We start from the raw sequence: 24,995 nt of genomic DNA, 5'->3' as shown, positions 1-24,995 counted from the left end.
GGGCTCAGTTTCACAACACCTCATTCTAGTTCCCATTCTTCCTAGTATTTTTTCCCCTTGGGCATTAGAAGCCACAAAAGCTGCCTTATTCCCAGGTCAAGCCAATGGTCCACAGACCAGCAGTGGCTCTCAAGAGGTTCTTCTAGTGCCGAGGATTGAACCTGAGACATTCTGCATGTGAGATGTTGTACTGCTGGGCTGCAGCCCTTCTCCGTTCATTGTTATTTCCTTCTCCCACTCCCCTTACCAAGAGAATTGAACTGGCTCCAATGGGCCAGACCGTTGTCCCATCTAGCCTAGCAAGATCTACTCCAGCTGGCTCTCATTGGCAGAGAGAGAAGCCTTTCCAGGGATGGAACCTGACGTAATTGTTATTTTAAACATTAAAAAACCATGTTCTGCCAACGACCTCCCCATTACTGAAAACTGGCTGGAGTTTTACTCCCTCCCTCCCAGCTGACTTCCTTCACATGTTTGCATTAGGCCAGCTCCCTTGCTTCTGTGTGTACATAACTCCTCCCTCCCTCCTGTTCTTGCGGACCCCCCCCCCCCGACCTCCAACAGACTGTACAGAATCCCAAGCTCGAGAGTAGACATTCAGAGGACCTGCGATCTGCAATCTTCCGTTGCATCCTTCCCTCTGAGCCTCTGCGATCAGGCGTCCCCACCACTTTTTTGCCAGCACAGACTGAATTGGTCTGCGTTGTATTTGCATTTTTGAATTCAAGGAAACACTGGTGGTGTTGTTGGTTTCTCCCCCTCGCCCACTCTGAGCTGAAGCAACTCTGCCCTTTTTTCCTCTCCCTCCTTTTTTGGCACAAGCCCTGTGCCTTTAAGCAGCAAAACACAAAAAACCTTCTTAAACGGGTGGACACCCCCCCCCCCGCTACATATCTACTCTCCAAAAATGTGGGAAGGATTGGGGAGGGAGAGAAAGAGCAATGGGTGTCACAATTTCCTTCGCAGCTTTTGGTCTCTTTTCCTTTCCTTACAGAGCCGTGGTTTGGGGCTGCCAAGCAAAGCAAAAATTAAGTTATATTTCCCGGACATTAAAAATATGCATTGGCTTGAAGTCCTCTTCTGCGAAAATAAGCATAACCAACCCTTTACCCATGAAAGGAACTGCTGTCTGTCATTTCAACTCCACCCAGCCCTCTCATTTCCCCCACTGCACTCAAGTTTAATTCTCAGCTTCCCTCTTCCACTGCTGGTTTTGGCTTTGTAGTGTTGTTGTTTTTTTAAGTTATGCAGCACCCTTGCCTCTTTGTAGGATTTCTGTTAATTCTGCACAAGCAAGAGTTCCGTTTGAGAATGCCAAATCCATTGTGTCCACCACTCACTGCATTGCTTCGAGGGTCGTTCTGCAGATACCTTGTGCTGAAAGGGAGACATTGGAGTCGGTTTGCATTCGGCCAACTTGCCCAGTCCGACATCCTGAAACAATATGCAAACGAAGCACTATCAACCGTTTGAAATTTGCGCTTCTCTGAATTTTGCAATGTGGTTCTCCAGCCAGCTAATGCATTCAAAAATGCATATGCTGGGGTGAGATGTCCATTAAATTGCACACGATAGTGAAAACAGTGTACAAAATGCATTATTGTCAGGGGGACGTGCTTGGTAGAAATGAGTGTATGAGGCAGACTCGCACACCAAAATGTGCAAGGAGGAAATCGCACTAAAAATGCTGGAGAATATCCATGAGGATTTTTTTTAAAATTGCACACAGAGTGGATAAGTTTTTAGAATAAGAAAGTGAATGATGCTTTCAGAACAGCAGGGTAAAAACATTTTTGTGGGACGTGATAAGAGAGTGCTTTCTGAGGTCAGTGGGGTCCCCGGCTCTTTTAGAGGCCAGCAGTGTCGCAGGATGCACTTAGAGGAGATTATGTGCCCATCTGAACAAAAAAGGCCTGGAGCAGTTGTCTCTTGGGTGTCACAAAAGCTGGGGATGTTCTGCAGCAGTCACACAAAGAGAAGCACTAAGGGAAACACAGCTACTGAAAATGCATTGCTTGGTGCAGCTATTTCCCTCTTTGGTCAAAGCTCACCTGTCCAGGGCTTCTTTCACCCAGTTTCTTTCTTTATTCTGGACAAAGCCATCCATGCCTCCGTTGCTGCTCTTGTGTCCCTGAAATCTGTCTCTTTCTGCCCAAGGGTCCTTGTACCCAGCAGTGCCTGGAATTGGGGGCTGCTTCTGTCAGTGGACACCCACAGGGGTCAGGGATTGCTCCCTGAACAGTATCTTCAGTACCAACCAACGTAAGAGGACCGAAAGTGAGATTGTGCAGGGACAATCTGTTAAAGCTTCACAGCCCATCATAGTTTTATTTCCTTCTAAACCTGCATTACAGTTTTAAACTTCTCAGAGAGGAAAGCAGGAAAGCCTGGCAGTAAGGATAGCAATAACAGTATCACAGAAATAACCACAAGGCAGCAGGAGGCATTAAAATATTATGCCGCAAACAAGTCAGCAAAAGATAGTAAGACCTTGCCTACAAATGCAAATCCTTATCATGCTGTATTCTCAGTTGAGAGAGCTCGTCTTCCTCTTTGGCGATCACTCATAGCCAAGTAAGATTGTCTTCCACCGAGAAATGTCTAGCTAGTTAACAGTGTTTCTCAAACTTAGGTCCCCAGCTATTGTTGGACTACAACCCCCATCATCCCTAGCTAGCAGGACCAGCAATCAGGAATGATGGGATTTGTAGTCCAACAACAGCTGGGGACCTAAGTTTGAGAAACACTGGGAGACGCCTTAGGTCACCCTTCCCCCAGCCCTGGCACCCTGCAGATGTTTTGGGCTACCACTCCCAGCAGCCTGCGCTGACGGGTTGACGGGAGTTGTAGCCTGAACCATTTGGAGAGTGCCAGGTTGAGGAAGTCTGCTGTAGGTGGACCTGGTGCCTCCCCTAGATGTGCCCCTTTCCTGATCTCAGCAAACGGAAAGAGATAACAGTTGCAAATCAGAGGTCCTCTTTGTTGCTGGAGGGTCAAGGTCAAATTTTCATAGTCTTTTTTTCAATTTTAATATTAAAAAGCCCTTTGAGAGTGGAATACATTTCTAGAAGCACGGATTAAATAATGCTGTCAAAACAGCAGGGTAAGAAGAATTTCGTAGGAAGAGATAAGAGAGTGAGCGAGGGAAGCCAGAGAAAGGCAAGGCAAGCAGAGTTTGCAAGTAAACACTGGAAATAAGCACTGAGTTGGCAAAATTAAAACCACAATGTTGAGTTTTGGTATTTTCATGAAGGTTCTGCAGAACTAACCCTCCTTCCATGCTGGTTTTTTTTTTGTTGTTGTTTTAAGCTACAACAGCGCCTGGTTCTTGCCACGGGTGCAATGTAGTCAAGTAGCACTTTCCACAGGTTAACTAGGACTAGAGCTGTACCAGGTCAGGGCCAGGCAGCTGTCTGTGTTGCTAGGGAGGCATGGGGAACCTTGTGCAACCTTTGGCCCTCCAGATCTCGCTGGACTACAAGTCCCATCAGCCCCAGCAAGTGCATCCAAAGATCAGGGATGATGGGGGTTGCAGTTCAGCAGCATCTGGGATGCCAAATCTCCCCCTGCACCTAAACTAGGTTATCATGGAACCCACAGGTGACTTGAGGCCAGACTGTGCCTGAACTGAGATTTGAGCCCAAGCCTCCTTTTCACCACCCTGAGAAATTTTGTTTGCCATGCACAATATTATCCTTTTACTGCAGCTGCGCCCCACTTTTTCTCTCCAAGGAACTCCCAAGTGGTGCTCAAGGCGGTTTCTCCCTGTCCCCATTTAATCCCCACAACTATCCTGTGAGGTAGGTTAGGCTGAGAGGCAGAGACTGGCTTAACGTCACCCAGGGAGCTTCCTGGCTGAGTGGGGATTCGAACCCTGGCCTCCCAGGTCCTAGGTCCCCAGCTCTCTTTGCCGTATTGATTTCCATCTGAAGAAGCGGCCCTTTTCGGTTAAGGATAACACTCGTTACACCCAGGCATAATATGGTTGTTTTCCTTCTCTCTCTCTCATTCACCTGAACAGATGACTCAGCAGCCACTGAGCAGCCTCAGGCATCCTCTGGTCACTTGCCGGCAGCGGACGACTCTTCTGCGCACAACTCAAAGCCTGGCAAGAGGAGCACAGAAGCGGAAACGGCCAATTTATCTCCCAGCCTCATTCCTGCCCCGCAGCCCACCATCTCCCTCATCTCAAATGACAGCACGGACACCTTGAGCGTGGAGTCCCTGACTCTGGTCCCGCCCATCGACACGGACAGTATTCTTGCCGTCGGCGGGAATCAGCCGCCAGCCGCCGAACCAGGTGTTTCCACAGAGACCGACGGACAAGAAACTTAGCCGTGCGTCAAACTGTGGCTCAGAGCGTCGGGGACGCGAGCAAGCAAGCACTCTCCTTGTTCCCGCGAGCAGTTGAGCCAGCGGAGGCATCACTGGCTGCTTAGCGACGTCCCTCAACCCGTGTCCATCTGCGTCTCTTGATGAAAATTCAGCGTGCGAGGCGGGCTTTTAAAAATAAAGATGGGAGGAACCTCAAACTTCAGTGCAGGACTGGCCTTGCACGCTGGTGTTGCAGGGAGGCGGGAGGAAGGAATTGAAGGGAATTGGTGACGGACGGTATTTTGGAAGTACCTGGCTGCTTCTCCCTCTTTTCTGTTGCTCGTTTTTAATGCCACTGTCACAGTTCCACCTTCAAAAGCCATGACTGCAACCGAGCAAACTAAACTCTGTCGTGTTCCGAACCAGTTTTCTGTCCGTGCGGTGCTTTTCCACTTCATTTGGAGGAAAGGGCCGTAGACCAAGGAACTTTAGTAGGGTGTGTGTGTGTGTGTGTGTGTGTGTCCCATTTGGGCAAAACTTCCTTCTAGCCTGCTGAGTTCTAGTTTTCGTTTTGTTCGGAGGCATGAGCATTCTGTTGGGAATCCCAGCCAAGCTGGCCGCTTGTATTTATAGCACTGTAAAACTTTAATATCCAACTTGCGTGTATTCTGTGTCTGAAATAATTTTAACTTGAAGTTGTACGCACATCTGTTGGCGGGGGGTGGGGTGGTTTTGCAAGCAAACACGAGAAATTCGGGTCTTTGGCATAACTCTAAAGGGCTTTATTTGGAGGAACACAGGGGGAAATTGCGGGCAAAGTTTTGTGTAAGAGATTTCAGAGGAATGTAAAATATTTTAGCATACTGATGTCCTCGTTTATTTTGTGGCTTCTTTGTCGTCGTCCTTGGCGCTCTCCTGCCGCGGCAGCCTTCAGGAGGAACTTTGTTTATATCCTCATAAATCCAGTTCACATCCTACTGGCATTACTTTCTGGGTACCACCATGCATTCTACTCACTTCTCAAGCAGGTGAAGAGAATGGGGCCTGCCCTACCATTAAACAAAGTGAGGCAGCTGCCTCGGGGGGCAGATGCTCAGGGAGAACAAGCAGCAGCCCCTCACTTGTCCCCCAAGATCTCTTAAGGCAGCCAGTTACCCCAGTGAAGGAAGCTGTCGTCACCAGGGTTAAAATAAGCTTCAAGTGCCAGTTCAGTTGGATGCTTTAGGTAGAATGAGAAGGCAGCCTCTAGTCCAGTGGTTCTCAACCTGTGGGTCCCCAAATGTTGTTGGACTACAACTCCCATCATCCCTGAGCTCTGGCCTTGCTAGCTAGGGGTGATGGGAGTTGTAGTTCAACAACATCTGGGGACCCACAGGTTGAGAAAGGCTGCTCTATTCCTTTGCTAGCAAATAGTTCTATTATGTTTCACACCTGTAAGGTCCTAGCAATGTTTGGGATTCAGCAATTGAGTCCCATAAGCAGAAGCCCTGTGCAAGGACTTCTATTTACCCAGTGGGGCTCTCCCCCCGTGTGCCCCCCAAAATTGGGAAAGGAAGGGGAGGGGGGATTATTTTATCTGGCAAGCTGCAGTGCTTGTCCTGGCAGAATGATAGACATAGTGCAATGTAGAATTCCTCCCAGCATTAAATCAATTCAATTAATAGTCAAGCGCAGGGGTCAGCAGACTTTTTCAGCAGGGGGGCGGTCCACTGTCCCGCAGACCTTGTGGGGGGCCAGACTATATGGGGGGGGGAGAACGAATTCCAATGCCCCACAAATAACCCAGAGATGCATTTTGAATACCGTATTTTTTGCTCTATAGGACACACCCGACCATAAGATGCACCTAGTTTTAGAGGGGGAGAACAAGAAAAAAAAAATCTCTCCCTCTCTGCGCAGCGCCCCTTCAGCAAAGCGGCAGGAGAGCGGAGCCCCTTCCGTTTCTCTTCCCGCTTTGCTGAAGGGCGCTGCGCAGAGAGGGAAAGCTGCGCAGCGCCTCTCCAGTGAAGCGAAGCCAGGAGAGCAACATGAAGCCTCCGGAGCACAGCGGAAGCTCCCGCTGCGCTCTGGAGGCTTCGGGCGGCCATCCTTGAAGCCAGGAGAGTCTTGCTCTCCTGGATTCAACGAAAGCAACGCGAAACCTCTGGGGCGCAGCGGGAGCGCTCCCGCTACGATCTGGAGGCTTCGCGTTGCTTTCGCTGAAGCCATGGAGCCTGAATTCGCTCCATAAGATGCACACACATTTCCCCTTAATTTTTGGAGGGGGAAAAGTGTGTCTTATAGAGCGAAAAATACAGTAAAAGGACACATTCTACTCATGTAAAAACACACTGATTCCCGGACCGTCCGCAGGCTGGATTGAGGCGGCGATCTTCAGTTTCTGAGTCATCTTCAGCAGATGCACATTACAATAATCCAGTCTGGAAGTTAGTTGAGCATCAAATACGGGGGCCAAGTCATCTCTGTCCAAAAGTACCCAGGGCTGGAAACAGGCAGCCTTTTTGCTGCCTGATCCTCCAGTGACAGCCCAGGAGAACTAGCCAAGATAATAATAATAATAATAATAATAAATTTTATTTATATCCCGCCCTCCCCAGCCGAAGCCAGGCTCAGGGCGGCTAACAACAATAAAACAGCACAAACAACACTTTAAAATCATTCATTATAAAATTAATTCAAGCCACTGGCAACCATTGGGCCAGAGCTCTGCGAAGATTGCCAATGGAGGGAGTCAGGCTGTGCCCTGGCCAAAGGCCTGGTGGAACAGTTCTGTCTTGCAGGCCCTGCGGAAAGATGTTAAGTCCCGCAGGGCCCTGGTCTCTTGTGACAGAGTGTTCCACCAGATCGGAGCCACGGCCGAAAAAGCCCTGGCTCTAGTTGAGGCCAGCCTAACTTCTCTGTGGCCTGGGACCTTCAAGATGTTTTTATTTGAAGACCGTAAGTTTCTCTGTGGGGCATACCAGGAGAGGCGGTCCCGTAGGTACGAGGGTCCTAGGCCGTATAGGGCTTTAAAGGTTAAAACCAGCACCTTAAACCTGATCCTGTACTCCACCGGGAGCCAGTGCAGCTGGTATAGCACCGGGTGAATGTGATCTCGCAGCGAAGACCCCGTAAGGAGTCTCGCTGCAGCATTCTGCACCCGCTGGAGTTTCTGGGTCAGTCTCAAGGGCAGCCCCACGTAGAGCGAGTTACAATAATCCAGTCTGGAGGTGACCGTCGCATGGATCACAGTGGCTAGGTCAGGGCGAGAGAGGTAAGTAGCCAACTGCTTAGCTTGGCGGAGATGGAAAAATGCCGCCTTTGTTGTAGCTGCAATCTGCGCCTCCATTGAAAGGGAGGTGTCGAAGATTACACCCAAACTCTTAACGGACGGTGCTGGCACTAATTGCACCCCCGCAAGAGATGGGAGTTGCCCCCTCAATCCCAGCCACAATCCCGTCCCAGCCACAGGACCTCTGTCTTCGAAGGATTTAACTTCAACCAGCTCCCACGTAGCCATCCAGCCACAGCTTCCAGACATCTGGTCAGTGTGTCGGGGGCCGAGTCAGGATGGCCATCCATCAACAGATAGAGTTGGGTGTCATCAGCATACTGATGGCAACCCAGCCCAAAACTCCGGACAAGCTGGGCGAGGGGGCGCATAAAGATGTTGAAAAGCATCGGGGAGAGTATCGCACCCTGAGGTACTCCACACACCAAGGAGTGGCGCGATGACAATTCCCCCCTAAGCGCTACCCTCTGTCCCCGACCAGAGAGAAACGAGCGCAGCCATTGAAGGGCTGTGCCCTGAATCCCCACGTCGGCAAGGCGGTGGTCCAGAAGTTCGTGATCGACCATGTCAAAAGCTGCTGACAGATCTAGAAGAATCAGCAGCCCCGACCCACCTTGATCCAGCTGTCTACGAAGATCATCTGTTAGGGCAACCAGAGCCGTCTCGGTCCCATGACCAGCGCGGAAGCCGGACTGGAATGGGTCGAGAGCCGATGTTTCATCCAGAAACCCACCAAGCTGTTCAGCAACCGCTCTCTCAATCACCTTACCCAGGAACGGAAGATTCGAAACTGGGCGGTAATTGGATAGATCTAAAGGATCTAATGATGTTTTCTTTAAGAGCGGGCGCACCACTGCCTCCTTCAATTCTCCTGGGAATGTCCCCGTGCCAAGGGACAAATTGATGATATCCCCCAGGAGGGCCCGCACCTCGTCTGGACACGCTCTAATCAGCCAAGACGGGCACGGGTCGAGAGGACAGGTGGTGGGCTTTCCAGCTCGGAGGAGTCTGTCCACATCGGCTGGGGATATCCGGTTGAAGTGGTCCAATACTGGACCCGAGGACAGTCGAGGGGCCTCCAGTTCCTTTATTGTATCCAAATTGGCAGGGAGGTCATGGCGGAGCAACAAGACCTTCTCCGCAAAAAAGCTCGCAAATGCCTCACAGCTGTGTGTCAAATTGTTATTTAAATTTGGCTGTCCTTCAAGGGACGTTAAAGACCTGATTATCCTAAATAATTGCGCCGGGCGAGAGCTAGCGGATGCAATGGAGGCCGAGAAGTAAGACTTCTTAGCAGCCTTCACCGCCATCTCGTAGGTTTTCATAAAAGCCCTATAAGATGTTCTTGAGGCTCCGTCACGGGCACCCCGCCATACTCGCTCTAGCCGTCTGAGGTCCCGCTTCATTTTCCAGAGCTCCTCGGTAAACCAGGGAGCCCGGTTTCTGCGGGGTCGCAGAGGGCGCTTAGGTGCGATCTCATCGATGGCTGCCAGGAGCTGGATATTCCAGCCCTCAACAAGCTCAGTCAATGAGTCGCCAGGGGGAGCAAGGGGGAGACTACACTCTTCCATCCACTGGCAGAGACAAGAATGCTCCTGAAAAGCAGTTCCTGAAGACCACAGGGGGAAGAGAGTGTTCTTGTGCTCAGATCATCTGAGGATCACAGGGCAGTTTGTAATGCAGTGGTACCTTGGTTTAAGAACAGTCCTGTTTACGAACGATTCGGTTTATGAACTCCGCAAAACCGGAAGTAGTGTCCCGGTTTACCAACTTTACCTTGGTCTAAGAATGGAATCTGAATGGTGGAAGGGCACCAGCAGCAGGAGGCTTCATTAGGGAAAGCACACTTTGGTTTAAGAACAGTTTCGATTTAAAAACGGACTTCCGGAATGGATTAAGTTTGTAAACCGAGGTGCCACTGTATTGTAATAATGGTTGGCCACTGCAAAAACAGGATGCTGGACTAGATGGGCCATTGGCTGGATCCAGCAGCATTGGCCGGCTCTTATACAACCCTACCTGTAATCAAAATACACAAGATGTTTTCTTTCTATTCTCACAGAAATCTGGTCTGTTGTTTCTTGCTAGTTTGGGACTCCACAAGATTATGCTCCTGTTGAAAAGCCTTTGCTTTGTACCAATAACATTTTCCTGACCCCATCTTTCGGTCGCTTCTGGTTCAAAGGCTTCTTCCCCAGAACAGACTCTTGGCAGCTTTTGCTGAGAGCTCTCGTTGGCGCTTCTTAGGATGTGCCGGTTAAGGGGAAATAATCTGCAAGTCAAGGGCTGGGGTTGGAGGCAAGCTAGAAAGTGACCTTGGTTTCCCTCCCTGGCTGTTTTCTGTTCATTCCTAGGATATACCGTATTTTTTGCTCTATAAGACTCACTTTTTCCCTCCTAAAAAGTAAGGGGAACTGTGTGTGCGTCTTATGGAGCGAATGCAGGCTGCGCAGCTATCCCAGAAGCCAGAACAGCAAGAGGGATTGCTACTTTCACTGTGCAGCCATCCCTCTTGCTGTTCTGGCTTCTGAGATTCAAAATATTTTTTTTGTTTTCCTCCTCCAGAAACTAGGTGCGTCTTGTGGTCTGATGCGTCTTATAGAGCGAAAAATACGGTACCAAAGTGGTTAAATCATCACTTTGGGAAGGAGCTGCTGCATTCAGATTACCAGAGTTCAAGGACACATTCTAGCCAGGCAAGGAGGATGCAAAGATGGGGCAGTGAGGGGTGTGGCTGGGGACAGTTCTGAGGGCCGGACGGAGAGCTCTTGAGGGCCATATTTGCCACACACATGCACACCGGCCCTAGCTTTGCTCACCAGAAGTTTAAAGCCAGGCGATGGCTGGCATTATATAAATCACATACATAAAGCAAAACAGACTGGTCAACTTGAATGTGCTCTGCCCTGAAGAAAAGTTGTTCCAACTGCTGCTTTTCAGTATTTCAATGACGCAAATGTTCTTGGAAATTGAGCAGGCGCAGGATCATGTCCCGAGGGGAGAGACCACCTGCGACCGTGAACTGCTTTTGGAACGGTGCCATCCTCCCAATAATCTAATGTCTGGGAGAGATAGATGGCTGGAGAACCCAAGGGCTTCATTGTTCATTTTCCTGCCCCCAAGCCAAGATCCTGTAAATCCAGTGAAGTCATGCCGACATTCCGATGGGTGGATTTTGGTTGCATTTCGTTTTCATTTCCCCTTCCTTTTGTAGTATACGGGCTTATTCTTAACCTATTCATGTTTTCTTGCACTCTTCTGTTCAAGACTGTTACAGCTGCTCCCAAAATTTTGCACCTAAGATTTGTGCCGCAGTCAACAAACATCCAACCAATTTTTGCCCTCTAGGGTTTTGCAAACGGTTGCAATGGACTTTCACAACCAGACATCCTTCTCCTGATTTATAATAGCTTCTGAAAATACTTTGTTAACACCGGCAATTCCACCACGTATACTTAAAATCTGCCCCGTTCCCTTAAATCTCCACGAAGTGGCATCTAGGGTGCTCAGAATTCTTCTGATCGCAACTGGGCTATAGCACTAGAAGAAGAGTTTGGATTTGATATCCCACTTTATCACTACCCAAAGGAGTCTCAAAGCGGCTAACTCTCCTTTCCCTTCCTCCCCCACAACAAACACTCTGTGAGGTGAGTGGGGCTGAGAGACTTCAAAGAAGTGTGACTGGCCCAAGGTCACCCAGCAGCTGCATGTGGAGGAGCGGAGACGCGAACCCGGTTCCCCAGATTATGAGACTACCGCTCTTAACCACTACACCACACTGGCTCTCCGAGTAAAGAAGGGCCTATTTAGCATACCATGGAAGCCATAAAATGAAAGTCCCAAATGTACCCATTTGAGAAGGGAATCTCTCAGCTTAGGGGCCCCGCAGAGAATGCCATCTCCAGGGCTGGCGGCACCTCTGGGGGTTGTGCAGAACTACCAAGAAGGCCCTCTCTGCCAATCTGAACGCCCAGGGGGACTACCGCTCTTAACCACTACATCACTACACCACACTGGCTCTCTAGAGGTTTGGTTTCTTTAAAAATGTGTTTTACAGCAGCCGCTTTCACACTGTGGGTACGCTGAACTGAATATGAATTCAAGAAATGTTCTTGGAATTTTTGGAAAGAGTCCAAGTGAGATCTAAAGGGGACTTATGATGCACGACATTCATTTAGCAAAGTTAAGTATCCAACACATCATTGACTTTAGAAGATGCCTTGCAGACCTAGACCTGGAGCTACTATCTTATATATGGGCAGACAGAAAAGATTTTAGGGCCAAAAATAGCTACACTGCTGTTCAAATCAATACAACCCAGCTTGTAAAGTTATGATGTGGTAATTAAGCTGTGGAATGTGATTGATCGCTCCCGGGCTCCCGAGCCAGTTGGCTCTCGAGTAAACGACCAACACTTCAGAAGTACAATAATTAGCCAGTAATTGAGTGCCTTGCCACAGATAGTAAAGTAGATTTGATTCACAAAACCAGAGGGAAGCCGTGGAGATTCTTGCCCTTTCCGTCCTGCTTGCAGAAATGGCGCAAAGTTGGTTCTCGTGTGAGCCAGTGTTAGAAACAGATGTGAAAGTTAGGAGCCAAATGACACCTTAAACCTGGGTTATTTGCGCAGCAATGGAATGTCTAGGTAAAGGTAAAGGGACCCCTGACCATTAGGTCCAGTCGTGACCAACTCTGGGGTTGCGGCGCTCATATCTCTTTATCGGCCGAGGGAGCCGGCATACAGCTTCCGGGTCATGTGGCCAGCAGGACTGAGCCGCTTTCTGGTGAACCAGAGCAGTGCACGGAAACGCCGTTTACTTTCCCGCCGGAGCGGTACCTATTTATCTACTTGCACTTTGACGTGCTTTTGAACTGCTAGGTGGGCAGGAGCAGGGACTGAGCAACGGGAGCTCACCCCGTTGCAAGGATTCGAACCACCGACCTTCTGATCGGCAAGTCCTAGGTTCTGTGGTTTAACCCACAGCGCCACCCACGTCCTTGTCAACGGAATGTCTAGGCCCATTTTTTTATGTAACGAGAACACAAAGCTGAAAATTAATGAACTGCCGCTAAAATATTACGTTCCTTTTTCATATGGTCTAGTCCTTCCCCTGTCCACCCCCCTAATATTCTTAAGAGGGTCTCTTCTCCAGTCTCCAGAGAGTAGCTGGAAGTGGGGAGGCAGAAAAAGCTCCTCTTTTCCTTCCACTCTGCAGTTACGATTGAAATCTTAGACGCGGTACTGCGCCCAGAGCTCAGAAACTGCTTGCACTAATGAAATTCCCTGTCACAAAATGTGCCTAGAACAACAGGAGTTTCGAACACTGGTGTGAGCCTGGAACTTATTTAACATAAGTAGAGCTCTGCTGGATCAGACTAAAGCCCTGTCTAGTCCAGCATACTGTTCATACAACGGCCAACTGGATGCCTTTGGGCACTGTCCCCGCTTATGATTCCTGGCCACTGGCCTTCAAAGAGTTGGAAGAACATAGCCGTTTCTGAAGCTTCTCCATTGAGGGCTCCCACATGGAAGATGGAGCCATCTAGTTTTCTCCATTTTCTTTCAGCCGCAGCACCATTCTGTGAAATGCGGTATTAGCCACCCACCTTATGGGCAGGGTGTGTGTGTCTCTACTGAGATAATGTTCTCAGAATTAAGATACTGAGACTTCCTGGTTATAAAATGCCCCAGAATCAGTGCAGCCAAGTGGAAACCAAGCCTTAGGGGCAGGCTTCCTCAAACTCTGCCCTCCAGATGTTTTTTGGCCTACAACTCCCATGATCCCTAGCTAGCCGGACCGGTGGCCAGGGATGATGGGAATTGTAGTCTCAAAACATCTGGAGGGGCTGAGTTTGAGGAAGGCTGCTTAGGAGGAATGGTTGAGGGTATGTTTTGCCTGGGAAAAAGGCGGACATAGAATAGCCCTCTTCGTTTATCTCAAGGGCTGCCACATGGAAGACGGAACAAGCTTGTTTTCGGCTGCTCCCAAGGTCAGGACCTGAACTATTAGCTTTGAGTTACCAGAAAGGAGATTCCGACTAAACATCAGTAAGAACTTTCTGGCGGTAAGAGCTGTTACCTCCCTCGCCCTGACCTCGCCACTGTGATCCTCGGGACGGTCACCTCCAGACTTGATTATTGTAACTTGCTCTACGTGGGGCTGCCCTTGAGACTGACCCATAAACTCCACCGGGTGCAGAATGCCGTGGCGAGACTCCTTACGGGAGGGGGTCAGACTGTGCCTTGGCCAAAGGCCTGGTGGAACAGCTCTGTCTTGCAGGCCCTGTGGAAAGATGTCAAGTCCTGCAGGGCCCTAGTCTCTTGTTCCACCAGATCGGGGCCACGGCCGAAAAAGCCCTGGCTCTGGTTGAGGCCAGCCTAACCTCCCTGTGGCCTGGGATCTCCAAGATGTTTTTGTTTGAAGACCGTAAGGTCCTCTGTGGGACATACCAGGAGAGGCGGCCCCGTGGGTAATCCTCACAGAACTCTAGCCCAATGGTTGCCATTAATTTGATTTTGAATTGATTTTAGAATGCATTTCAATTTATTATTATTATTATTATTATTATTATTATTATTATTATTATTATTATTAAACAGTCTCCCTCAGAAGGTGGTGTACTCTCCTTCCTGGAGGATTTTAAGCAGGGCTTGGACGGCCATCTGGCATGGATGCTTTAGTTGAGATTCCTGCATCGCAGTGGATTGAACTAGATGATCATTGGTGTCCCTTCCAATTCTGCAATTCTATGAATGGAACTTGTACAGCTGCATTTCTTTGAATGGGCTGCTGCAGCTCTGCCAGCCTCTTATCTCAGATACTCTGGTTTTGAGGCCTTCTCTCTCTCTCTCTCTCTCTCTCTCTCTCTCTCTCTCTCTCTCTCTCGTTCAAAGTGCAGCTTTTCAGCACAGGAGACAAGAGTTCAAATCCGTCCACAGCCAGGAAGCCTGAATTGTGGGCAGAGTCTCTCGGCTGGAGCTTTCCTCGGAAACCCACAGTTGATGCCACCCTGAGCGCTCTGAGCTCAGAACGGAGGAAGGAAATGACTGCTTCGCACGCAGTGCAGTCAAACGGTGGAACTCGCTCCCCTGGGAGGCCGGGACTGCCGCCAACCTAGACGGCTTCCAAAGATGATTAGGCAAATTCACGGAAGAGAGGTTGCTTTGCCACCGCAGGTGGAGGCAGAAACGCCGCTGAATGCCAGAAACCACAGGCGGGGAGGACGCTCTTGTGCTCAGGTCCAGCTTCTGAGTTCCTCACCAGCAGAGTCTGGTTGGCCGCTGTGAGAACAGGATGGTGGACAAGAGAGGCTACTGGTTTGGTTTCCTCTTGGCTGGGGGCCATTTTCCAGCAAGGGATTCTTTTTTAAAAAAATATGATTGTTATTAATTTCTTTTTTAACACAATATTTCAGCATACCAATAACAAAACAAATAAATTCTTTGCTCTGCTGAGCTCATGACTTCCCTCCATATATATATATATATATATATATATATATATATATATACACATTTTTATTAATTTTTTAACATGTCATTTCCAACAGTCATTTAACGTAACTTCTTATCTTATGCAATATTTTAGACTTCCGTCAACAACCTCTGAAAATTTTCCATTTTCTATCGCTTATTCTGCATTTCTTGATTTCTCTTTTACCTTTAATTATCATTAACTTAATTCTCGTCATAATCTTCCTTGAAATATTTCATATAATCCTCCTTACAGAACTTCTTGCAGTCCTACTAGCGTAATCTGTTTATTACAGTTGCTTTTCAAATAGTTCAAATATTTACTCCAGTCCTCTAAGAATCTCTGGTCACTCTTGGTTGTGTTTACTGGTGTTCTTACATTCATCAGTGCCAGTCTTTGTCCACAGTAAGGGGCACAAAGAAATCATTTACAGTGTTACCACAGGTTAATAACTTAATTTGTTCTGGAGGTCCATTCTTAACCTGAAGCTGCTTAACCCGAGGTACCACTTTAGCTAATGGGGCCTCCCGCTGCTACCCTGCGATTTCTGTTCCTATCCTGAAGCAAAGGTCTTAACCCGAGGTACTATTTCTGGGTTTGAGGAGTCTGTAACCTGAAGCATCTGTGACCCGAGGTTACAGATTGTACGTTGTCCGGTTGTCAAATCACATGTAGTTCAGAAGAATACCTTCCTCTGAAATTTTTAAAGTTTTCCGCACAGTCATAATTATATCATCTGCTCGTTTTATCCCAAAACTTAGTAAGTGCAGGACATTGTCAAAACATTCTGACTCATAATTCTGACTTATAGCTCGTGCCTGTAACCACTGCCAACCAGCCCTCTGTTGTTGTTGTTGTTGCTTTAGACCATGACTCCCTTTTCCCCTCCGTTGGTGTGGAAATCTGAGACAGCTCACTCTCAAAGCGTGCTCACTCCCCACCCTAACCCCAGGCCACTAGGCAATTCCACGCTCTTTCTGTCACAAGATCAGGCAGAAGGAAAAGGCATCTGGGGAAGGGCTATAACTCACTGTTAGAGCACCTCCTTTGCAATACAGAAAGGTTGAATCCCCAGGTATGTGAAATCATGGAGATCCATTGTGGCCCAGCAGTTTGGACCAGAGCTTGCCGAACTTTTCATGTTGGTGACACACTTTTTAAACATGCATCATTTTGTTGTTTAGTCGTTTAGTTGTGTCTGACTCTTCGTGACCCCATGGACCAAAGCACACCAAGCACTCCTGTCTTCCACTGCCACCCGCAATTTGGTCAAACTCATGCTGGTAGCTTCGAGAACACTGTCCAACCATCTCGTCCTCTGTCGTCCCCTTCTCCTTGTGCCCTCCATCTTTCCCAACATCAGGGTCTTTTCCAGGGAGTCTTCTCTTCTCATGAGGTGGCCAAAGTATTGGAGCCTCAGCTTCGGGATCTGTCCTTCCAGTGAGCACTCAGGGCTGATTTCCTTCAGAATGGAGAGGTTTGATCTTCTTGCAGTCCATGGGACTCTCAAGAGTCTCCTCCAGCACAAGAATTCAAAAGCATCGATTCTTCGGCGATCAGCCTTCTTTATGGTCCAGCTCTCACTTCCATACATCACTACCGGGAAAACCATAGCTTTAACTATACAGACCTTTGTCGGCAAGGTGATGTCTCTGCATCATTTTGCGACACAGCAATTCAGTTTTACCAGCAAATCGGGGGTTAAACCCCTTTCCAGCCTTGGGAAGAGCGTTCATGCGACACACCTATACACGGCAGCCGACACATAAATGTGTTGCGACACACAGTTTGGAAAGCGCTGGTTTGGACAATGCTGAGCTAGATCACCCAATGGTCTGACTCAAGGCCTGCTTCCCACATTCCTTCTTTTTAAAATCATATTTTTTATTAAGTTTTCCAAAAAATCGACACATACATTTCAGTACATAGTAAAACATTTTTTCTTTGTTATTTTTGTCAACTTCCCGCCCCCTTTTCCATGGTGTTTTAATTCCTCTCTGTAACACCCTGTCTTCTATATCTTAACATCACCACTATATAAGCCCTCCTGTTACTCATAGTTCAAAACCTGTTCACGTATGCATCATATAATAATATCTCTTTAAATAGTCCAAAAAAGGCTTCCATTCTTCCATGAAACCTTTGTCTTTAGGTTCTCTTATTTTGGCTCAATTTGCCTGTCCCGCACAATCCATTGTTTTCCTTATCTATTCTTCTTTGATCAGTTCCTCATAAAGTGATTACTGTGTGAGGGCTTTTTAAAAAGAAAACATAAAATAAAATACCCAGGGCTTGCTTAGGACAAAGTTCACATAATGCCTGATTGCTTTAGAGTCATACCCATTGGCCCATCGAAATCCAAACTGGGTGGGTGTGACTCCTGGATTTCAGACAAAGGGTTGTATCACACATTAGTCATGCTCAGAGCAGATCTTTCAAAATCATTGCCCATGACTAACCAGGGATAACAATAGGATTTGACCTACTTCACAGGACTGTTGTGAAGATAAAAGGGAGGAGGGGAGGATAATGTACCCAACCTCATGATTCTGGGAAATATCAACCACGTGAAGAAAAATAAGCCACACCCAGTGCCGGATTTACATATAAGCTAAACAAGCTATAGCTTAGAGCCCCACTCTCTTGGGGCCCCCCAAAAAAATTAAAGGGGAAAAAACCTGGAAGTAAATTTCCAAAATATAAGATAAAAAACAAATAAAATAAACCCTACATACAGCAACAGTGTTTTGTGTTGTGTAGGCTCCTATGATGTAAGTAATGGGCCTCGCCTGCTAGCCTGCTCCCTCAAATGTCACTGGTTTGCTCATTTCTGTATATAGGGTGCCTACATTCTGCATGGACTGGTTGCATGACAACATGTGCAAATGGCTTTAGATACCTATTAGGTCCATAAATTACCATATAGCATATATTCAACACAAAAACAGCGACAATTTGTTGTTGACAAAGGACAGCTGGACATATAAAGGGCCCCATTACCTTCAGTAGATTAGGTAAAGGTAAAGGGACCCCTGACCATTATGTCCAGTCGCGGACAACTCTGGGGTTGCGGCACTCATCTCGCTTTATTGGCCGAGGGAGTCGGCGTACAGCTTCTGGGTCATGTGGCCAGCATGACTAAGCCGCTTCTGGCGAACCAGAGCAGCGCATGGAAACGCCGTCATAAAACCTAAATCCAGCTCTGGCCACACCAGAAAAAAAACAGCGCCTGCCTCTTTAAGAGCCCTTTAAGCTGCAACGTTAAGTTGACCTGATATTTACAGAAAAACACCAAAACCAAGCCTCATAAAATAAACGAAAGATTCTCCTGTGTTTTAGTGCAGATGTAATATGCACATGTTTGTATGCATATTTATATTTTTGCTAAACAAACAAGCATTTTGGTGCATCTCACTCAGCTGGAGAGGTGCAGTGCAAAATGAGGGCTTTCCTTTTGGGGTGGGGGCTGGGGAAGGCGTGAATTACCGTATTTTTCGCTCTCTAGGACGCACCCGACCGTAGGACGCATCTTGTTTTAGAGGAGGAGAAAAAGGGGGGGGGGAAATCTCCCCCTCTCTGCTCAGCACCCCTTCAGTGAAGCGGCAGGAGAAACGGAGCCCCTTCCATTTCTCCTCCTGCTTCGCTGAAGGGGCGCTGCACAGCTCTCCCTCTCTGCTGAAGCCAGGAGAGTCTTGCTCTCCCAGCTTCAGCAAAAGGAACCCGAAGCCTTTGGAGCACAGCGCGAGTTCCCGCTGCGCTCCAAAGGCTTCAGGCGGCTATCCCTGAAGCCTGGAGAGCGAGAGGGGTCGGTGCGCACCAACCCCTCTCGCTCTCCAGGCTTCAGCGAAAGCAACGCGTAGCCCCTGGAGCGCGGAGGGAGCGCGCCCTCTGCGCTTTGGAGGCTTCGCGTTGCTTTCGCTGGAGCCAAGGAGCCTGCATTCGCTCCATAGGACGCACACACATTTCCCCTTAATTTCTGAAGAGAGGAAAAAGTGCATCCTATAGAGCAAAAAATACGGTAATTGGCTTCGCCTTTAAATGCATGGCGAGTGAAATTTCTCCCCGGCTCCTACAGATTGTACAATGTAATTGAGAAATAAAACAAATGTGGAGTGATTGCTTTCTTTAAAAAGCATTAGCATAGAAGCAGCAGGTAGGTCTCAAAATTCTGTTTGGGTTGCCAGCAAAAATGGGCCACCCGTGAGGCCTCGTAAACTGGTTGCCTCGGGACAGCTGGGCGAGGCAGCAGAATGAATGAATGAATCTTCATTTGCGTCATCCATCAGCCATAGCAATAAAACAACAATACGATATACAAAGAATAGAAATAACCGGTCAATTATATAAAATACATTTTAGGGTTTTGAATCAATAGTCAAATAGTGGGTCTTATTCTGATTGCCCCAGCTAAAAACCTTGTGTTGTCGCCTGCTCATCTTGATGTGCCAAGAGAAAGGACACTATCGCAGTGGCTGGGCAACCCGGAATGGACAATAAAAGAGGGGTGATAATCTCATTCCTCAAGTCTTTATAGAGAGTGCATGTGCCACCGATTCGGTACTGCCATCTCCACAGGGACATAGTCCCACAGAGGACCGTACGGTCTTCAAATAAAAACATCTTGGAGATCCCAGGCCACAGGGAGGTTAGGCTGGCCTCAACTAGGGCCAGGGCCTTTTCAGTACTGGCCCTGATCTGGTGGAATGCTCTGTCACAAGCAGTGGCGTAGCGTGGGTTGTCAGCACCCGGGGCAAGGCAAGTAATTTGCGCCCCCTAACCCGTGGATTTTAGCAGGGGGCAGAGAGCTGCGAGTGCGAGCGCACCCCCCCAGATGTTGCACCCGGTGCGGCCAGCCCCCCTGCACCCCCCACGCTACACCACTGGTCAAGAGAGTCACTAGGGCCCTGCGGGACTTGACATCTTTCTGCAGGGCCTGCAAGACAGAGCTGTTCCACCAGGCCTTTGGCCAAGGCGCAGTCTGACCCCCTCCTTCGGTAATCCTCATAGAACTCTAGCCCAATGGTTGCCATTTTAATTCTGAATTGATTTTAGAATGCATTTTAATTAATTTACTGTGATTTTATGTAAATTGTGCTATTTTTACTGTTGTTAGCCGCTCTGAGCCCGGCTTTGGCAGGGGAGGGCGGGATACAAATTAAAAAATATATTATTATTATTACAGTGATATCTCTGGATGTGTACAGGATCTGTTCTGGAGCCCAGTTCACATCCTGAGTAGAACGTAACATGCAACTGTGCATCTGCAGGTCGTGTTACGCTGCTACCGCACACGCGCATGACGTCATTTTGAGCATCTGCACATGTGCGAGCGGCGAAACCTGGAAGTAACGCATTCCGTTACTTCCGTGTTGCCACAGAGCGTAACCTGAAAACGCTCAACCTGAAGCATATTTAACCTGAGGCATGATTGTATATGCGTTTTTCGTGTGGCATCTGTTGGAATTGTCCCTCGAGGACAGCCGAGGGCAATACATTCATTCTTGTGAGAGAAGAAGAAGAGTTTGGATTTGATATCCCACTTTATCACCACCCTAAGGAGTCTCAAAGCGGCTAACGTTCTCCTTTCCCTTCCTCCCCCACAACAAACACTCTGTGAGGTGAGTGGGGCTGAGACACTTCACAGAAGTGTGACTGGCCCAAGGTCACCCAGCAGCTGCATGTGGAGGGGCAGAGACACGAACCCGGTTCCCCAGATTACAAGACTACCGCTCTTAACCACTATACCACACCACACCACACTGGCAGTTAGGGGCAGCGGATCTGGGCCTGCAAGCAGTGTGCGTGTACCACTGCTGCCATCACACACACAGCCTGCTAGCTTTCCTCTAGGCTTCCTTTTTCTTCCCCCTCCACCTTTCCTGGACTTGTCAGCAGCAGCAGAGCTGTTGTCAGCAGCAGCATTCTCTGTGTTACCTCAGGCGGCCAAACATCCCGGGCAGGCCTTGGTTGCCAATGTCTTTCCAGGCCCGGAGCAGCTTTCGAAATGCATGCACCAAATGATGGATGGAAGAGCAAGTTTTGTGTGTGTTTTTGTTGTTGTTTGGTATTTGAATAATCTTTATTAATTTAAATTACACACTTATACAAAGAATTTACAATCTCATACTACAAAAAGAAAATTAAAGAAAAAACAATTAAGAAAAAAGAAAATACAGATAAAAGAAAGAAGAAAAAGCAAATTTACATACATAAAAGCCCCTTAATCTTCCTAATTAATACTTACTTAAACACTTATATAGGGACGTGGGTGGCGCTGTGGGTAAACCTCAGTGCCTAGGGCTTGCCGATTGCATGGTCGGCGGTTCGAATCCCCGCAGCGGGGTGAGCTCCCGTCATTCGGTCCCAGCTCCTGCCCACCTAGCAGTTCGAAAGCACCCCTAAGTGCAAGTAGATAAATAGGTACCGCTTTATAGCGGCAAGGTAAACGGTGTTCCGTGTGCTGCGCTGGTGCTGGCTCGCCAGAGCAGCTTCATCATGCTGGCCACGTGACCTGGAAGTGTCTCCGGACAGCGCTGGCCCACGGCCTCTTAAGTGAGATGGGGGCACAACCCTAGAGTCGGACACGACTGGCCCGTACGGGCAGGGGTACCTTTACCTTTAAACACTTAAATAAAAAAGACTTCTGACAAAACGAGTCTTCCAATCATTCTCATTGTACTGTTTATACTGTCGTCCCCCCCCCCCCCAGTTTTATATTCTTTAATATTGTTCCCGTCTACTCCACAAACGGTATTTGTTGTGTTTACAAGTATCACTCAAGTTCTGCTACTAAGGTGTGGTTGGTCCAATATGATTTTTTTATAATCCTTAAATATTCTCCATTCTCCAAATATTTTCTGCTTTCGAAATGCATGCGCCAAATGATGGATGGAAGAGCAATTTTGGGCTTCCCGCAAAAACGTTTTTGTCAAGCCGCTGCTGCTTCCTCCGGCTGTTGATGTGGGTCCATCTACAGTCAACTCCCAAATGCAAAACAGCTTCCTTGTTTTATTTCTAATGATGCTTTTGGAGGAACTCCAGGCTAGCTTTCTCTGGAAGCCGCTGTCAAAGGTCGCAGGGAAATGTCCTCCTGAATTGCAGCTTCCCAGTTTGAGTGTGGATTGAATCAGCCCTCCAGCCTTTGCCAACAGACAGGTGACTCTCAAAGGACTGGGGTGCAGGCAGTGGCCCCCAAACACCAGAGAATTTGTTTCAATCAGACTCAGGGTGGATTTGATTTAAATCAAATCAATTTGAATCACGATTTAAATCACTAGTCAGTCAAGCTTGATTTAAATCACTAGAAAGACTTAGAATAGAATCATAGAATAGAATCATAGAGTTGGAAGAGACCACAAGGGCCATTGAGTCCAACCCCCTGCCAAGCAGGAAACACCATCAGAGCACTCCTGACATATGGTTGTCAAGCCTCTGCTTAAAGACCTCCAAAGAAGGAGACTCCACCACACTCCTTGGCAGCAAATTCCACTGTCCAACAGCTCTTACTGTCAGGAAGTTCTTCCTAATGTTTAGGTGGAATCTTCTTTCTTGTAGTTTGGATCCATTGCTCCGTGTCCGCTTCTCTGGAGCAGCAGAAAACAACCTTTCTCCCTCCTCTATGTGACATCCTTTTATATATTTGAACATGGCTATCATATCACCCCTTAACCTCTTGTTCTTGCTGGTGTAATCTTAATATTTACAACCAGATGAAGGTTTCATTTTCGGAATAATAAATTTTCAGAGTGGTTTTTACAGTTATATCAAAAATTACTGATTTGGTTATACTATTAGAAATACCTTAACAGGTAATCTTGAACTTATTGTGAGGTTTGATAAGTTAACTGTTTATCATTTGGACAACTTTTATGCTGTACTTTATTGGAAGGAGAAAAATAATCATTTCCTTAATATCAATTGAAGCAATTTAATTAACTAAAACAATAACATTATAGCATATGTATCCATGTTTGTTAGCTGATGTGGTTAAACAATGTGTTATTTAAAAAACATTAGACCAAGCTTTAGCACACATGAAAAACTTAAAACAAATCCTTATTGCCTGATGAATAGCCTTTGGACTATAATGCAACTTAAATAGAAAACTATCTTTAGAAAGATTTTCCCTCCAAAAGCATTTTATTTTAAAAATCCGTTTTAAATTTTTAAAAATCTGATTTAAATAGGGGGGGGGGGGGAAATCTGATTTATTTATTTACCGTATTTTTTGCTGTATAAGACGCACCAGACCACAAGACGCACCTAGGTTTTGGAGGAGGAAAACAAGAAAAAAAATATTCTGAATCTCAGAAGCCAGAACAGCAAGAGGGATCGCTGCGCAGGGATAGCAGCAATCCCTCTTGCTGTTCTGGCTTCTGGGATAGCTGTGCAGCCTGCATTTGCTCCATAGGACGCACAAACATTTCTCCTTACTTTTCAGGAGGGAAAAAGTGAGTCTTATAGAGAAATAAATACGGTATTTATTTTAATCATTGATGTTTAGCCCCCCTGAACAGAGTTGAGGGAGTTTTAGAACTATATCCCTTTGTTGGTGCTGCCCTCCCCATTGATCATCATCAATCAGCAGCCTGGATGCTTCTAGCCCAAAGATGGAAGGAAGATAAAATATCTACAAAAGAAGAGTGGACAATAAAACTGATGGACTATGCAGAGGTGGCCACAATGACTGGAAAAAATCAGAAACCAGGATGACAAAAACTTCAATAAAGACTGGGGAAGGTTTGTAATCTATATGAAAACACACTGTTAACAGTTAAAAACATTAGCAGGGTTGAAAGAACACTTGCAGTGTGAAAAGAACTATGGATTTAAATAGAGTACTTTGAAAAAAAATAGAGGAAAACACGATATGCAGTGAGAAATGTTGACAAGTGGACTCCATGGAAGGGAGGATTGAAGTCTGTGAACTCAGAGAATTCTACAATTTATTATTTTATTTAAACTTAAATTGTGAAAAACTAATAATATTTTTTTTTTTAAGATCATCATCAATCAATCACTTATTATACTGTCAAAATCCCACTAAAACAGAGCACACAAAAAGTATGAGATTTATGGATGAAGGGCAGTATACAAATTTAATAAATAATTATAATAAGAGCCCAAGCAGAATGCTTGTTTGCAGTACAATATAATACAAAGGACAAAACTTACACTTATTTCAAATATTCTGTGCTACAAAAGATAACAACGTAAGATACAAATTGTAATTAAAATTAAAGCTTTGTCTTGCGTGACCTTTACCTTTGTGCAGAAAGGTCAAAGAAAAAAAGCCTGTTCCCAGCTTATTTGCATACACCAAGGAATTTTCCAGGGAACATTCTGGTGTCCTAGACAACTAGAATTGTACAGCTGGGACCACGAGGGCCGTGTAATTCAACCTCCTGCAATGCAAGAATCTTCCACTCAAACCCATTCTTCTTATTGTTATTTATTAAATTTATATACCACCCTGTTCCCCACAGGTCTCAGGGCAGTTCACAGGATAAAATCACAATATGAAAACACAAAATTTTGTTGTTATTGTTTAGTCATTTAGTCGTGTCCGACTCTTTGTGACCCCATGGACCAGAGCACGTCAGGCACTCCTGTCTTCCACTGCCTCCCGCGGTTTGGTCAGACTCATGCTGGTAGCTTCGAGAACACTGTCCAACCATCTCGTCCTCTGTCATCCCCTTCTCCTCGTGCCCTCCATCTTTCCCAACATCAGGGTCTTTTCCAGGGAGTCTTCTCTTCTCATGAGGTGGCCAAAGCATTGGAGCCTCAGCTTCAGGATCTGTCCTTCCAGTGAGCACTCAGGGCTGATTTCCTTAAGGTTTGATCTTCTTGCAGTCCATGGGACTCTCAAGAGTCTCCTCCAGCACCATAATTCAAAAGCATCAATTCTTTGGCGACCAGCCTTCTTGATGGTCCAG

The 24,995-nt window shown here is 47.1% G+C and overlaps 2 protein-coding genes across 5 annotated transcripts in view; both read left to right on the top strand.

Moving 5' to 3' along the window:
* Positions 1–5,181, top strand: part of CLEC16A (C-type lectin domain containing 16A) — a 92,484-nt gene extending 87,303 nt beyond the window's left edge. For all 3 annotated transcript variants that reach the window (XR_014504904.1, XM_083413366.1, XM_083413365.1), the window contains one exon: positions 4,022–5,181. Coding sequence is in view for 2 of the 3 variants with exons in the window: in XM_083413366.1 (XP_083269492.1) it covers positions 4,022–4,335 (314 nt within the window). In the remaining variant the exon portion in view is untranslated. The remainder of the gene's footprint in view (positions 1–4,021) is intronic.
* CIITA (class II major histocompatibility complex transactivator) overlaps positions 1–24,995 on the top strand; it is a 1,021,617-nt gene that overhangs the window by 148,372 nt on the left and 848,250 nt on the right. The window lies entirely within an intron of this gene.

Source organism: Podarcis tiliguerta (genome assembly GCF_965153285.1).
Source record: "Podarcis tiliguerta genome assembly, chromosome: 14".
NCBI classification, from domain to species: domain Eukaryota; kingdom Metazoa; phylum Chordata; class Lepidosauria; order Squamata; family Lacertidae; genus Podarcis; species Podarcis tiliguerta.
The sequence above is the reverse complement of the archived record's forward strand: the minus strand, read 5'-3'. Positions and strand labels throughout refer to the sequence as shown.